The sequence below is a fragment of the Trachinotus anak genome, unplaced genomic scaffold (assembly GCF_046630095.1).
Source record: "Trachinotus anak isolate AG129_WGS33_773 ecotype Australia unplaced genomic scaffold, CSIRO_AGI_Tana_v1 ptg000011l, whole genome shotgun sequence".
Classification (NCBI taxonomy): Eukaryota; Metazoa; Chordata; class Actinopteri; order Carangiformes; family Carangidae; genus Trachinotus; species Trachinotus anak.
Genome location: NW_027273862.1, coordinates 15026780 through 15042608, shown reverse-complemented (window position 1 = coordinate 15042608; position 15829 = coordinate 15026780). Strand labels below are relative to the sequence as shown.

The following is a 15829-nucleotide window of genomic DNA, read 5'->3' as shown; positions in this document are numbered from 1 at the left end:
AACTGAAATCATTCTTTTGCAGAATTAATAACCGGATGTCTGACCAAACACACTAAATGAAGACAACTGTATTTATTAAATGAAATATCTGTCAGGCAGATGAACAGTACAGTTTCCCGACTTAAATGCAACACATTGTGCTCAAAAAGCCATGTTATCAATTAAAACAACACTATATATAAACAAGATAAATATTACAGCTTTAAACAGAAATTCACAGGCTGAAAACACAAACACTGAACAGAATGAATAAAGGGAAACTTTCTCCTCACCAAGACATAAATAAATACAAAAAGTCTTCCTCATACATACAAATGTTAAATTCATTTTACAGTGAGCTGGCTGGTACAAGCATTACACTGCATATTAAATAGGTGGCATTTTATCAGTTATCAGTGCAAAAAAAAACAAAAAACAAAAGCAACTGTTAACAAGACGGTAAAAACTTTTAATTGGAATGTATTTTAATAGTGGTGTGTTATGGAGCATCCTGCAGGCAAATGTGTTAAAGACACTTAATGTAAACTTGATTCAGGGTTTTTGTAAAGCACTGTTGGGATAGCGTGAGGTAAGCGTGTAACATGTATGTATCCTTATGTGCAGATCCTGCATGGGTCTAAGAAGGGGGGAGACCAATTAAATCAAACCAGTACACTGCATCCATCTTCAATATTATTTAGGATATTCAGCAGAACTGAGATGCAGTGAGTGACAACGACAATCACAAACTGTTCAACACTTTCTACCGCTTTGTCTGAATATGTTAGAGGCAAACATTTCTACCCTCACACATGTTGAATCCAGTGGTTCTACTCAATGAAAACATCAGCAAGGTTTCAGGATGACTGGTGTAAGGTGGGGTGGTGGTCCCACCCTCTAGATTTAAACATCTGTAATAACTTTAAATGCATAGATTGCATGAAAGGAAATATTGTAAAAGTATAAAATTACTTCAATGGTTAACACATGTAAACAAACTTTTTACACACATTTTAAACTCAGGCTTTGCTTCTAAAACTTTGACAGTTTAACAATAAAGGTCACTTTCTAGAATGCGCCTGTTTCTCATAATGTAAAAAGATTTTATTTGTTACTCAACCAATAATCTGTTATTATCTGTGTAAGCTTGACAAGCGGCTGCTGAAAGTTGGTAGTTTCTTCCTTTATGGCCAGTTTCATTGGTTAAATAGATAACCATTGTTTTCACAGTGGACAGCAGGTACCAAACAATCCTATAAATCCTTCTGAGACATAATCCACTTCACCTCTGTCCTTACATGTTATATTTGTTCCAGTCAACATCTACCATCTACCATACAGCTACAGTATATTACTAGAACATGGAATTTTTGTTTCAACCTCCTTAATATCATAATCTATTTGCTTTGAACGACTATATTTTGATAAAATGATGACAGAAAATCCTGAGATGACGTAGGTGTGGTTTGAGGGGTTTAGATATGAAGCATCTGTGAAGCAGTAAACTACAACTTTTTACAGCCTCTGTCCTAGCTTATAGGGTGTGAGTGATACTCAAATTTTCAATTTAAAATGAAGAACCTCTTTCTGAAATGGGCATTTTGAGGGGCAATTCTACCAATCAGACTTTTTTATTCTCTACATAGCTTATTTTACTCAAGCCCTAGTATCTTATATATGCCATGGCAGGTCATAACATAGAAACCTACTAACCCCTCATTTAATCTTTTTAAAAATCTAAATTTATGCCTCTTATTACATGTTTAAAGAAAACTCTAAACAGCTCCATTATTCTTATTCTGAATTTTACAGGTTGCTCTCCACTGGAGAATGATTTGAATTCTGACAGGGTCACCACACTACAACAAGTCGAAGTATTTTGTTAGTCAAATAATCCTCATGCCTTGATATTCACATTCATGTCTGAGGTAAACAGAATAAGGTGCTATTGGTGTTGGGGATACATTAACACCAAAATATTTATAAATATGTAAATATTATGTACATTAGAGAGTCAACTGTTAATGCAGTTGGACTATAAACCTATATGAAGATTTTAACCTCAACAATGTCTGAATTAACAGTTTGGACAAACTGTGCTAGACCCAAACCCAACAGTAAAAAAAAAAACAGCTTGAAGTGAAAAGAAATGCTACCGTCAGACATTCACTTGTTATTTGAGAATTAAACAGTTCTGCTCTCGGCCAATATTTGATGTAAGTGTGGTGTTTTGCTGACAGGTGATGCATATTTTATTTAGCATGAAATCTGCAGTCATGGCTCCATGACCTCAAGCTTCAGTGGCAAAAAGGACTACGTCTATTTTTTGGCGTGGTAGATTTTGGCACACTTAAAGTAAAAACAGAGCTTTCATAATATTTTCTGGTGAGAATGAGAATAATGGAGCTATGGATGACAATTTAGTGAACAAACAAATAGCAACTGTGGGGGTACAAACATACACAACACAGTTATATCCTCTCAACCAAAATATTCTGTTCAAAATGTGAAAATGCAAAGTAGTCATGTGAAATGTAAACTGCCAAAGCAACCGAAGTAAAGGAGCAACATTCAAAGCCCAGTTTTGTCAGACATGTAGTAGTTGCACTGGGTGTATAAATATATCTAGTTCTTATTTCTCTGCAGAGCCTCACACAAGTTGTGGTTTGGATCTGGCTCCTGACTCATTATCTCAACACACTCCCATTCTCCACTACAGCTGGACCGTTTCACTGCCTCGACCACCGTCTGCACATACAGACCATCCTCAAATGTTGGTGCCATGGCAACTGGTCCTCGCGCCCATGATCGGCGCTCCTCGTGAGCCTGAAAAGACTGTCTCAGTGCCTTTACCATGGAGTTCAGCCCCCGCAGGTGAGGCAGAGGCATCTCTTTCACCTCTGGTCCCACCCACCCACTGTCGCCTAGCAACAGCTCCTCACCTGTACTCCCATTGCGTTGACCATACAGTTCTGTCCCCCTGGCAACCAACCTTCCAGTGGATCCAACCACCATAACCTCGTGCACAAATGACCCTGGCATGTTGAAGTTCAGGGTCACAGTGCAACACACACCACAAGAGCTAGATCCTGTTCCACCCATCAACATTTGGAAGAAACAAAAATCGTCACTTGTGACACGGCGAATGCCTCGTATCAGACTGTTCTGTTGCACAAAGGTCCGCAGTAAGCCATGTACACGATGGGCTCTAGTGCCAGTCAGGTAACTTAAAAGGTCGATGATGGCCGAGCCGACAGTGTGCAGACCACCTCCTCCCATGAGCTCCTCACAGGTCCAGCCGTAAGACTGGTCCAGGAGGCTTGGGCCGTAGACTCGGACATCGCACACCTGCATTTCGCCGACGTATCCCTCCACCAGCATCTGGCGCATTGCAACAAAAGCTGGCAGGAAGCGGAGGGTATTACCCATAATGCTGAGCAGCTGGGGGTAGTATCTGGCAGCAGTCACCATCTTGAAAGAATCCACAGCAGTTGCAGCTTTCTCACACACAACATTCTTTCCTATACCTGCAGAGAGAGAGGGATGGATGGAGTTATTATTACTCAGACAAAGACAATGAGAACACTAACATTTAAAAATTAAAAGATTAAGTCTCCCTCATGATATTTGGTTGTTAAACAATTTATTTTCTTGTTTGAATTATTCTTACGTGTTGCTGTTGGGATATGTTGGCAGTGGGTCTTAGACCTTACTTTGTAACAAGGGAGTTCTCTCTCATCATGATCACTGTTGTTGACAGGGCAGAGCCTGTAATCGCTTGTGATGTCATTCACAAGACTGTCACAAGAGTACAGACCCAGCACCCGGATGCATTCGTTGCAATATTGGGGGATTTTGACCATGTCACCCTAACCTCTCACCTGACTGGCTTTGCTCAGTTTGTAGACTGTCCTACAAGGAAAAATAAGACACTTGATATGTTGAATGCAAATGTTAAGGAGACTTATACTACTTCAGCTCTACCACCACCTGGCATATCAGGTTATAATCTGGTCTTTCTTCAGCCTTCCTACAAACCCTGTGTATTGAGGCAGGCTGCAACCACTCACTCGTTCAGGAACTGGACCCCAGAGGCCAGCGAGTCTCTTAAGGGACTGTTTTGAGTGCACAGATTGGAATGTACTGTTTGAGTCACAGGAAAACAATAACAGCAAGGACACTGATCTTGATAGAATGGCAATAGACTACATTCATTTCTGTATGGACACTGTAATGCTGCTTTCTAAACAACAAACCCTGGATCAACAGTAACATCAAGACCCTCCTCAACCAGAAAAAGGGGGCCCTCAGGGATGGAGACAGGGAGAAGTGCAGGTGTGTGCAACATTAGCTGAAGAGGAGATAAAAGCAGGTGAAGGAGGACTACAAAAGGAAAGTAGAGACAAAACTGCAGCACAACACCACCAGAGAGGTGTGGAATGGAGTTGAGGACCATCACTGACTATAAAGAGAAGAACAGTCGAGCAATATCAAGTGATGCGGACAAGGTCATTTCGTTCAACAGGTTTGACACAGCCTCACCTGTTCTCTCTCCCACAGCTGCAACCCTGACACTGCAGCTGCAATTCCCTTCACACTGGGGTCAAGTCTCCTGTGCTTTACAGCAAATGAGGTGAAGGTGGAGCTCAACAGGCTATGTCCTGGAAAAGCAGCAGGCCTGGATGATGTGTGCCCGAGGCTGTTTAAGGACTGTGCAGATCAGCTGGCTGAACCTCTCCAGAGGATTTAAACTTAAGTCTGCCAACGGGGAGGGTCCTGGTCCTGTGTAAAACATCATATCCTGTTCCAGTACCTAAAGTAGGGAACCTGGTCGAGATAAACGACTACAGACCAATGGCCCTCACGTCACACATCATCAAGCTTCTCCACCTTCTGAGGCCACAGGTTGAACATGCACTAGACCCCCTTCAGTTTGCTTACAAGCAACATATTGGAGTGGATGATGCCGTACTCTACATTCTTACCCATTCTTACTTGGATGAGCCAGGTGGTTACGTGAGGATTATGTTCTTAGATTTTTTTTAAGTGCATTTAACACCATCCAACCCCCATTCTTAAAGACAAGCTCAAAGTGATGGTGGTGGATCCCTCCTTCACGTTCTGGCTTGTGGATTACCTGACAAGACGTCAGGCTGAGTAACCGTGTCTTGAGGACAGTGGTGAGCAGCACCGGGGCTCCACAGGGGACTGTTCTGGCTCTGTATACAGTGGACTTCACATACAACTCCGAGTCTCGCCACGTCCAGAAATACTCAGATGACACAGCTACTGTGGCATGTATCAGCAATGGGCAGGAAGGGGAGTACAGGGTTCTGTCCATGGCCCTCTGTGAATGGAGCGACAAGAACTGCCTCCTTCTGAACACATCCAAGATCAAGGAGATGGTCATCGACTTTTGCAGGTCTAGGCCCACCCTTCAGCCAGTCAACATTCGAGGGAAGGCCAAACACTCATAAATACTTAGCTGTGCACCTGGACAGTAAACTGGACTGGTCCCTGACCACAGATGCAATCTATTGGAAAGGGCAGAGCCAGCTCTTTTTCCTCAGGAGGCTCAGGTTTGATGTCTGCAGTGAAATACTGCATGTTTTATCTGTCAGTGGTGGCAGCAGCATGTCAGGCAAGAATACAAAGAGACTGCACACTCACTCGGGACTGCTGTAGAGAGACACATGCACTGCAAGATGCAGACCATCTTGGACAATATCAACCATCCTCTCCACAACATTTCAGCAAGCCAGAGAAGCAGCTACAGCCACCATCTCATCTCACTGTGCTGCTGATCTGAGCAGTTCAGGAGATCCTTTGTCCCCACTGCCATTAGGCTGTATAACACCTCAGCCTCTGCCAAAGGCAGTGGCTCATAGCCTATAAATCTAAATTGCATATATATATAAGAACTATTAGATGACTGAATTTCCCCTAGTGGATGACTAGAGTCTATCTATCTATCTATCTATCTATCTATCTATCTATCTATCTATCTATGATGAGAGTCATGTCCACTCAGTATGGTTCCTTATCTTGCCTTAATTTATTAAATTTAAATACACAGTTTGTGTTTTATATACACTCAGTTGCTACTACTGCTGCTACTACTACTATTACTACTACTACTACTACATTTTTGAAACAGCTTTCCGTTTGAACTTGGACCCTCTAAAATAACACTGATTCTGAATGCCTCTCCAAAACAGTTTCAACTAAAAAGGTAGGGTTTATTAAAGGGCTTTTGTATTGAACTGCATTTGTTTTTGCTTGATGTACCTTTAAAATAGCAGCTAATTGTTGACTGTTTGGGTTTTTAAGTTATAGTTATAGTATACCAAATATGGTTTGAAGGCGTGGTGTGGACACCACTGCGGACAGCGGAGCTGATGGGCTTAGATGGCATTATAGTCCAATTCCTTGGGTTTGGAATGAATAAACAAAAAGTCAACATCCTCCTGTAAGCACATATGATAAAATGGTGTGTACATAATTTTTGTAAATGGAGATCAGCAGCCTTCATAACCCCTTGGAATTAGTGCCGTGGATAAGTCCTTTGGTGGGACACACTCAGGAAGTTGCAACTAAAACAGGAAGCTGAAGTCAACACTCAGGAATTCCATCAGATACAGTCAGTTAACTTTATAGATCTACTTTTCCTGATACAACAGTGTGGTGATTATGTGTTGTGAACAGACGTGAGATGTGGGGAATTTCAGGTTTTCGTCTGTATGCTTTGCTTTGGTTTTTTTCCCCTCAGATGGGTACATTCCTTGTGGTCATGGCTATGATCACCATTAATCACACAATTATATCTTATATATAAGATATAATTAAATATACACAGTATTCTTATGCAAAATATAAAATATGTTGCAGAGGAATCCAGTCATGATGAATATATGCATCTTTTAGTGAGTACTTTCATCACAGTCAAATATTCAAATCTGTTCAAGAGCTGCCCTGCCACACCCAGCTAGGTCAGGTCACATTAGCAGTTTGTGTGACTCAGATGCTCATACAGTACCAGTAAACTGGAGTGTAAGACCTGGAACTGGTGTTTAGGAAGAAACCAGAGAAACCAGTTATACACTTATGTGCCCAAGGTTTTAGGATAGAGCAGCCGGGCAGATGTAAATAAAAGTCTGCATTTTAGTAAAAGTGCACATGTGTTTATGACCTCTTACCCAGTGCTTTGACAGCGATCTGCCTTGTCATTGAGGGTGGAATATAGATGCAAACGAGGTCAACATCTTGGTGCAGCAGGACATCATCAGATCGGCTGGTATGAAATGGGATGCCAAGTTCCTTTGCCAAGCAGCATGCTTCCTCTTCGCTTCGCCCCCAGAGTGCGTGAACCTCAAAACCTTCAGCTTTCAACAACGGGACCAGCACACGGGCTGTGCTCCCCGTGCCAAACACACCGACTCCTGGCAGCATGGCAGTGTGCCACTGACTGTGACGTTATGTGTGAACCATGGCCAGCCTCACTGACATCCCAAGAGCTTATGATCCACTTGTCTATCAAGGCCTTTACGGTTGTCTGGAAATCTGCGAGAGTTTACCTGTAGTAAATGAACAGACCATTAAAACTGGGTGACACTGAGAAAATTTGCATTTTTTTGTTTCAATACTGCAACAATATTCTAGGTTACAATTACTGCTGCTTCCATAAAGTATGTTTCTGAAATGGCTTTACTTAATCATTTTGTCTTTACTGGGATTTAAGGACAAGCCATAATCAAATTTATATCACAATTTTACGTTAACCAAACCACAGACAGTAATTTGTCTCATGGAACAAGCTCTATATTATCAATTTATATTGCAGCTCTACCGACTGTACCAACGAACAGGTTTAGACCAGTTTTTCCTATCAGCAGTCTCTGACAGCCACTTACATTGTGTCCTGTTACATAGTTAACATGCCATTCCTCAGATGTCCCACACCCACCGAAAGTAAACGTCACCCTACCTCTGTAGCAAGTGTAATTTATGTCTTATGACCTTATCCAGGTTAAACAATAATTTAGTGACATTTTTGTACAAAAAGCTGCAGACAGAAAAGTTCACAAACTTTAAAATGAAATACTGTGCGGCACAGCTCGCCTGAGGCCCTCCCAATTCGCCACTTGTTGACTTCCTGATCTGACTGTCATGGACATGTAACTGCTGTGTGGATTTCAGTCATCCATGTAATGTTGTTGTACTACAGTGGCTTCATATGGTCGGAGCACCTGGCCACAATAATCTAATCAGTAACTATTTTAATAATTAAATAATCATTTTGTCATTTGTTAAGCAAAAATGTAAAATATTTGCTGTTTCTAGCTTCACATATACATACATTATAGTAGACTGAATATCTTTCAACTGGGTTTTGGACTGTTGGTTGGAAGTAAGCAATATTTTTCAAGATGTCACCTTGGTCTATGAGAAATTATGAATAGTATTTCCCACTATTTTCTGGCACTTCATAGACCAAGTGAAAAACTCGAAAAAACTAATGAACAGATCAATGTTTAATGGAAACAGTCATTAGTTTCAGTCATACACAATAACATCCATTTTTGAGAAATCCTCATTACTGTGAGCTGCACTGAGCTGGAGTGTCAAGATACTATGATATATTTATGTGAGAAGAGGTGAGGTAAATGTTAGAGTAGTGGCTGTCAGGAGCTGACCCTGCGCCTCACTTGTCTCCCTGTAAACATGAGTGTACCGGAGCAGATGCGTGTGTGCCTGATGCGCACCTGCAGAACCTATACAACCGCCTTCCAACAAACACGTACATTTACCGGGCTGGCGGCACATGAAGCCTCTGTGTGTGTGCGTGTCTCTCTCTCTCACAACACACACACACACACACACACACACACACACAGACACAGACAGGAAAGTATACTAGCCGTGCCGTGCTGTGCTGTGCTGTGCTGTGCTGCTGTCGGCTGGTCCGATAACAAAGCCACGCTACACCCAACTGCCGCGGTCGAGATCAATAATAGCCGGGTATTGGCGATAATTATTACAATCCCACAAACCTGCAGAAAGTGGCCACTACTTCATCTAACAGATACGTGTATCGGATATGTGCTCCAGATAGCTAAGGCTCCCACAAACTAAGCTAGCTCCACTCAGCTGCTCGACACTGAGGTTATTGATAACGTTAGCTAGCGCTTTTAGCTAGCCGGCCAGACAGGAGCAAAGCCAGCCAGAAACTCACGACAAACGTACGTATTTTACAGAGTTAACATCTACAGTTAATATATCTGACGGTCTTTGAAGGCAGTATAACGACAATACGTAGCGAAATGTGAAATGATCTACCTACTGTATTGGGCAGGACACCAGCGGTGGCGGTGGGTGTTGAGCCGGGCGCTGCCCAGTTGCTAATGGTAACTTCAGCAGCAGCGGCAGGACTGAAGGGAAACCGGAGATACTACAAGAGCTGGAGATGGGTCACCACCGAAGAGCTCAGTGAGCGGCACATAGGCGGCCCCAGCTGGACTCCAAAACATGGCCTATAAACACCAAACATGAGTAAAAATGTTCCTGTGAAACGTGTTATTTTGCAGATAACGTCAAATCCCTTGAAAGTTATATATGTGTACTTATGAAGCCCAAGAGGTCAGAGAGCTGCTGGGCCAGAGCCTCTATATGAAGTGACTGTTCATGTTTGAAAGTCATAGACCCCTTTCAAAAGAAACAAAACGACAATAGATGTAACACGATTTCAAAGATAGACCACGAAGAAACTCAAAACGACCATAAAGAGACGAAAAAGGACCTCAAAGAAACACTAAACGACCCCACAGACAGAAATAGCCACAAATAGGCTACAAAATGACCAGAGAGACACAAAATTACTACAAAAATCCATCCATGAATAAACATTTGCCCATTGAGCAGGGGCAATCTTGGATTAGGTGCTAACCTGGCTTTTACACAGCACAGACCTCATATTAAAAAGTAACCTTATTAAATCTTTTTGTATGTAGGCTATACAGCACAAGTCTGCAAGTTAACTTGGTAAGTCAAACTGGTCCTCACAATGATAGAAGCACAAGCACACACAGACATGCACATGATTGTCTTATGCTACTTGTGACACTTGTCAAAACAATGCATTCTCTGGCTCCTTGCCCTGCCTTAATTATCACAACAAAATGCCTAACCCTAACCTGATTGTAACCCTTAGTCCTTAAACCAAGTCTTAACCCTCAAACAGCCCATTGAAGTTGTGAGGACCAGCCAAAATATTCTAGAGACCTTGTGTTGTCACATATAATGATATAATTACAATATTAACTAATATTATATTAACACCAATATAGTGCTATCCTAATCTTTCCCAAAAATAGTCCATATTGACCTGAGAAATCTGGCTTAAAACTTAGATGTTTCCGTGTGGCTGTATTCTGTACTTCAAACTAACGTATAGAGAAGTGTTTGACCTGACCTATGGATCAGTAGATAATATCTAAAAGGGTCTGACAGGTGGAGTCGTGGTTGGATGGGGATCCTTGGAAAGAAGACAGGAATGCAGGACGTGGAAATGCACAACCATCCAACTCCATGGATGAAATCCAACATCAAAACCAATTCATCCTCCATGGGGAGATATGGGACTGTTAACTTCCCTGTGGTTGCCACCACAATCTCAAGCACACAAGAGGGCTCTATAAGGCCACCATGTGGCTGATAAAGGTTACTGCTACATGGCTGTTCCAGATGGCAAGATTGATAAAAACTGTGGCGGGAAACAGATTCAAAATTACACTGCGTTCAAATTAAACACTGTCACATATAATATGGATACAATAGAAATTTAATCTACTATGAATGCTTGATGTGAAACAATAATAATATAACATGTAATATTTTTCCAACACTGCTCTATTTCACGAGTACATATGTTGGAAAAACATGTTTATCCTGAATTGAAATGAAAAACTAATCTGGGCCTTTAAAAAAAATAGATTTAATTAAATATTTAATTTATTGAATATTTGAATTGAATATTTCATTGATTGGATGTATATAATATCCAAGAGCACTGATCTGAATCTCAGGAAAAACATTCCCCAACAGTATAAATATGGGAACCATGTCAACAACGTAGTGTGTATTACTCTGTGAACAATAAACTATTTCAGACACTATTTTCATTGGACCTTTGGGGGTGGATATTGAATTATTTTAATTTGGAGTTATATGTTCAATGTGAGGATGAGGATATTTCACAACTTGATTAGGACATAACCCCACCACACCCATGGTCCAACCACGCAGGTGTTACTGTACTTATGTTGCCTAATTAAACCTCCTCTCAGGACTGATTAGTTCATAGAGTTTGGTTACATCATGTAATTCCCAGGATAACTCCACCTAACTTCAACCTGACTCGAGTTTTAATAAGCCTTTGTAACTGAAAAACACCTGCGCAGGGCCTTTCACAAAGCAGCACATTGAAAATAATATCCGCGTTAATGTAAACAGGTAATTGAGAAGTATTTCCCTCGAAAACAGACAATTTTTTCATAAAAAATTCTGCATTATGTATGAGGTTGTTGTTTTCAAACATGCTGACATTATTTTCTGTTAAGTGGAATGTAACTAAGTACTAAGTTTATGCAGGTAGTTTACTAAAAATTCTTACTATTCATACTTACTATTCATACTTGTTTTATTTTCATGCTACTTCATACTTCCAATCCACTACAATTTAGAGCAAAATGTTATACTTTTTATGTCTACATTTATTTGACAGCTGCAATTACCAGTTATTTTATATATTAAGATTTGTGTGCACAAAACACATGAATGACTGCTGTGTCAAAAATACATACATGTTGAGCTAAAATGATTAGCTGAACAACTGACAGAAAATTAATTGGCAATGCCATGCTGATAATGGATTGAGTAATTTTTCAAGCAAAATGTAAACATTAGATGTTTTTTTTTTTTTTTTTAGTAATTTTGAAGTTTGGATTATTGGTTGGACAAAACAATCTTTGTGAAGGTCTCACTGTTTTCAGAAATGTTACAAACCAAACAATCAAATCAATTAACAGAGGAAAATAATCTGGACATGAATCCATGATTAAAACAATAATTAGTCACTGTCCTATACTGTTTAGTAAGATGAAACAGATATTGACTTTGTAAATGTGGATGATACACAAAAACAGGTTGGCTGTTCACATTTAGCAGGTTACTTGGAGAAAGCTTGATGAGGAAAAATCTCTTTATCAGGAGCAGTTCTTTTCTTGTTTCTGTGAACTATTAATTTGGATTATTCCCCCCCCCACATAAATACATTATTTTAAAAAATACTCTAATATTTTTGTTTTTCTCTTTTGTTTCTGTATTGGCACTTCCAGAAGATGAATGTTGTGTAAAACAGTAATGTCTCGGGATCACCGTTGTGTTGTGTTTGGCATAGCACTGAAACTGAAAAACCTATTAATACAATTTACTGTATTAAACCCAGCTACAACAATAAATTGTGCATATGCATTGCTGCACAAGTAATAATAATCTAATACTATTACATATAACAGTTTAGTAATCACAAAGGACCTTTTTACTGCATGGATTACTTTTACTGTTGATACTTTTAGTACCTTAACCACATTTTTAGCACCAACTTTTATTACAGTAAGATTTCAATTTATTTCCACAGTGTAGTTTTACTTAAGTGAAGGAACAGGATAATGATGATTATAAACAGGTTGGTTGACATGCCTCTTGCTCTGTACTCAGGTGTGTTTCCACACTCTGACCTGCAGGGGCGCTGGCGCACTAACGGACCTGGGCAGGAAGCGCAAGGGATTATGGTACTTTTAGTTCTCGGTGGACGTCGGTTGGCCTGATAACACCGCGAACAACAAAACCACACATCTACCACCGACAATAAAACACCAGCCTCAAATTCAGTATAGCCACAAGCTCCTTTTTGTCCGAGTCCGGATGAGTTCGGGTGGATTCAGTCGTCGCACGGAGAACATCGGCTCAGTTTTTGGTAAAAAAAATAAACAGGAAGTTGTTAGCGTTGTGGGACGTGTAGTTCCGCTTACAGGCCGCGGAGCTTGATAACAACGCATAGAATAAAGAAACAACAATAAAATAATCCAAGCTTCACCCCGAGACTGCGTCTGTACCCTCGGCGCTGAGGCAAACATGCCCGGGTTCACCTGCTGTGTGCCTGGCTGCTACAACAACTCGCACCGGGACCGCGACCTGCGCTTCTACACGTTTCCTAAGGACACCGCGCTGAGGGAGCTGTGGCTGAGGAACATCTCCCGGGCCGGGGTCAGCGGCTGCTTCAGCACCTTCCAGCCCACCACCGGGCACCGAGTCTGCAGCGTGCATTTCGCCGGCGGGAGGAAAACCTACAGCATTCGTGTACCGTCCCTTTTCCCTCTGCGGGGCGTGAACGAGCGCAGGAGTCGGCGGGGCAGAGGTAGGAAGGTGTCCGCGGGGGTACCTGCCCCTGCCGCCGCAGCGACCTCCGGGATCGTCCTCACCAGCGTCCTGGGCAGCACGGCGGAAGGAGCCGAGGGCAACGCTGGCGGCGAGGCGAGCGACGACAGCATCACCGTGGTTCAGATAGGCCAAAACGGGGAGTACCTGGGCACGGCGCGGCTGCCCGCGCAGTCAGAGGGGACCTGCTACACGGCGCCGGTCGGCAGCGCGGACGAGCTTACCGCCGACGACTCGTCGGTCGAAGCCGCGTCCGCCCTGCACCAGCTGCCCGTGCAGTACGTCAGTGTGACCAGCAGCCCGCTGGACCACTCGTACTCGCTGACCACAGGCACCACGTCGGCCGAGCTGCTGCGGAAACTGAACGAGCAGCGGGACATCATCGCACTGATGGAGGTGAAGATGAAGGAGATGAAGGCGACCATCCGCCAGCTGCGGGTCGCCGAGGCCAAGCTGCAGGAGGAGGTGCGGGAGCGGGACCGGCTGCTGTACGGAAACTCGGTGGCTTTCAGCGTCCGGAAGAAAATCTGATGGGTCAACATCACCGGAGACGACCCGTTACAAAGACTCAGACAAGAGGAGATCATACTGAGGGACTTGAAAACAGCGGACCCAGCCCTATTTTGTATGAAACTACGAGCGGTGACGATTTATTTTCAACAAGCAGAGCTGAATTTTCGTAGGCCTGATGTAAACAAGTTGGCTGCCTAGTTTATGTAGCTGATAGTAATAACCTCATTGCTAATCACATACAGACAGGCTCAGTCCACTGTTGGCCTGCAGCCCAACCAAGGCCAATAATGCATATTTCATTTTTTTCAACCAGGACTCGTAGTCTGCACAAACTTAGCCCAAGTTAGGCGGGCTTGCATATTTATAAGCGGACTGATGCTAAGAGCTGCCTAGTTGCATATAAAGTGTTTCTCCTTAAGATTTCTCTGACGTTTGAAGTTTTTATTTCCTTACTTTTGGACTGAAACTTGGAGGTTGGTGCAAGAAATCTCTCACAATAGATTGCAGAGGTAATGTAAAGTACACCAAGCTGAAGTATCAATAGGATTTTGTGTAACCAAAACACTACTCCTGGCACATTTAAGGTGTTAGTCAGTGACATAAAACTCTACGATGACTTCATCTGAGTTGCCTCCAAAGGTAAAGTGGTTTTCATTTTGTTGCTTAAAATATTTGTGTGACAGAAAAAGGACTGTAGAGAATTCCTTAAAACTCGAAAAGGCACTCAAAAGATGAAATCTTATTAAAGTATGTTTTTTGAAGACATGCATTACGTTTTTTACTGTTTTATTTTTCCTTAGGAAATCCAAGGAGAAGTACATAGAAAAACCCTTTCTCATGATACTTTATGCAACTTGAATATGTATGTTAGTCTCCAAGGTATTATGTGAGACATCAATTTTATGTGCCTGTTCATGGTTAGATTGTTTTTCTCTCACACAGAAGTTTAGTGGTTGGATCTTTGTGTTCTGTTCATGATGTTTTATGCACAGAATGTTCCACGCATTTCAGATTTCTGAACTTGGTTTGACAGCTCTGCTCTGCTCTTATTTTGAAGTAAATTTCATTTTGAAATAGTGCTGATTCACGCTGAGTAATTTCTCAACAAATGTGTCCTGACTTTGTCTGGTGTCACAGTCACAAAACCAACACAGACTGTGTGTCAAAAGATTCTGATGTACTTTTTTTTTTTTTTTTTTATCATTTTTTGAGTTTAGCTTGTATCATGGGGATAAAAACTCACTGGGCTTTAGTCAGGGGTTTGGTTCGGACTCTTTCAAGGAAAATGAGAGAAAAATTTAAAATTTCCACTAGCTCTATTGTCAAGAGGTAGGAGCACTTTTTCACTTGTGTTGAGTTGTGGAAAAGTAATAATTTGTATCACATTAAATCTTCAATCATGAAGACAAACATTACAGCTCAATATTGAAGTGCTCTTTTACACACCTGTTCAGTGACATTTAACATGAACTGGTGCTTAAAGCATCACCTTAAAAAGTTGACGAAGATGAAGTGTAAATCTGTCACTTGTTTTTGAAATAAATTGTTTTGTATTGTATGTTTGGTGAGAAACAACAAAAGTCACAAAACTAATGAAGCCCAGAGATCCCTGTTTAGGTTTCAGGGAGGATTGCAGTTTAGAGTTAGCTCCATTATGGATTTATGCAGTGTTTACTCTGTCAGGTAAATTCATTGATCGTTTAACTTATAATGTACACAAATTATCTAAAAAGTGGGCATTAAAAGATTTTGGAGGGTAAAATGATGCGTTCAAGTTGGCTGTTTTGATCAACAGTTGAAAAACACAATAGTCAAGAGTTTTTAAGGCAGCAAATTGTCAAAT

At 41.5% G+C, this 15829-nt stretch overlaps 2 protein-coding genes across 3 annotated transcripts; one reads left to right on the top strand and one right to left on the bottom strand.

Annotated features, from left to right (window-relative positions):
* Nucleotides 1–57: 57 nt before the first annotated feature.
* Nucleotides 58–9451, bottom strand: gfod2 (glucose-fructose oxidoreductase domain containing 2). 2 transcript variants are annotated; one of them, XM_071488593.1, is made up of 3 exons: nt 9320–9451; nt 7176–7553; nt 58–3506 (listed from the first exon to the last, which is right to left on the bottom strand). In XM_071488593.1, the coding sequence occupies exons 2-3, from the start codon at nt 7426–7428 to the stop codon at nt 2605–2607; spliced, it is 1155 nt and encodes a 384-aa protein (XP_071344694.1). In that variant the 5' UTR covers nt 7429–7553; nt 9320–9451; the 3' UTR covers nt 58–2604. The 2 variants fall into 2 exon arrangements, with proteins under 2 accessions (XP_071344694.1, XP_071344693.1); XM_071488592.1 differs by having other exon boundaries at nt 9316–9441.
* A 3293-nt stretch (nt 9452–12744) lies between these two features.
* Nucleotides 12745–15156, top strand: thap11 (THAP domain containing 11). The gene has a single exon (XM_071488594.1). The coding sequence runs from the start codon at nt 13171–13173 to the stop codon at nt 14002–14004; it is 834 nt and encodes a 277-aa protein (XP_071344695.1). The 5' UTR covers nt 12745–13170; the 3' UTR covers nt 14005–15156.
* Nucleotides 15157–15829: the final 673 nt, after the last annotated feature.

Excerpts from the sequence above, each read along its gene's own strand:
- thap11 (XM_071488594.1), top strand. The coding sequence starts at position 13,171 with ATGCCCGGGTTCACCTGCTGTGTGCCTGGCTGCTACAACAACTCGCAC.
- gfod2 (XM_071488593.1), bottom strand. The coding sequence starts at position 7,428 with ATGCTGCCAGGAGTCGGTGTGTTTGGCACGGGGAGCACAGCCCGTGTG. Across the intron at positions 3,507-7,175 it reads GATCGCTGTCAAAGCACTGG|GTATAGGAAAGAATGTTGTG; the intron begins GTAAGAGGTCAT and ends CTCTCTCTGCAG.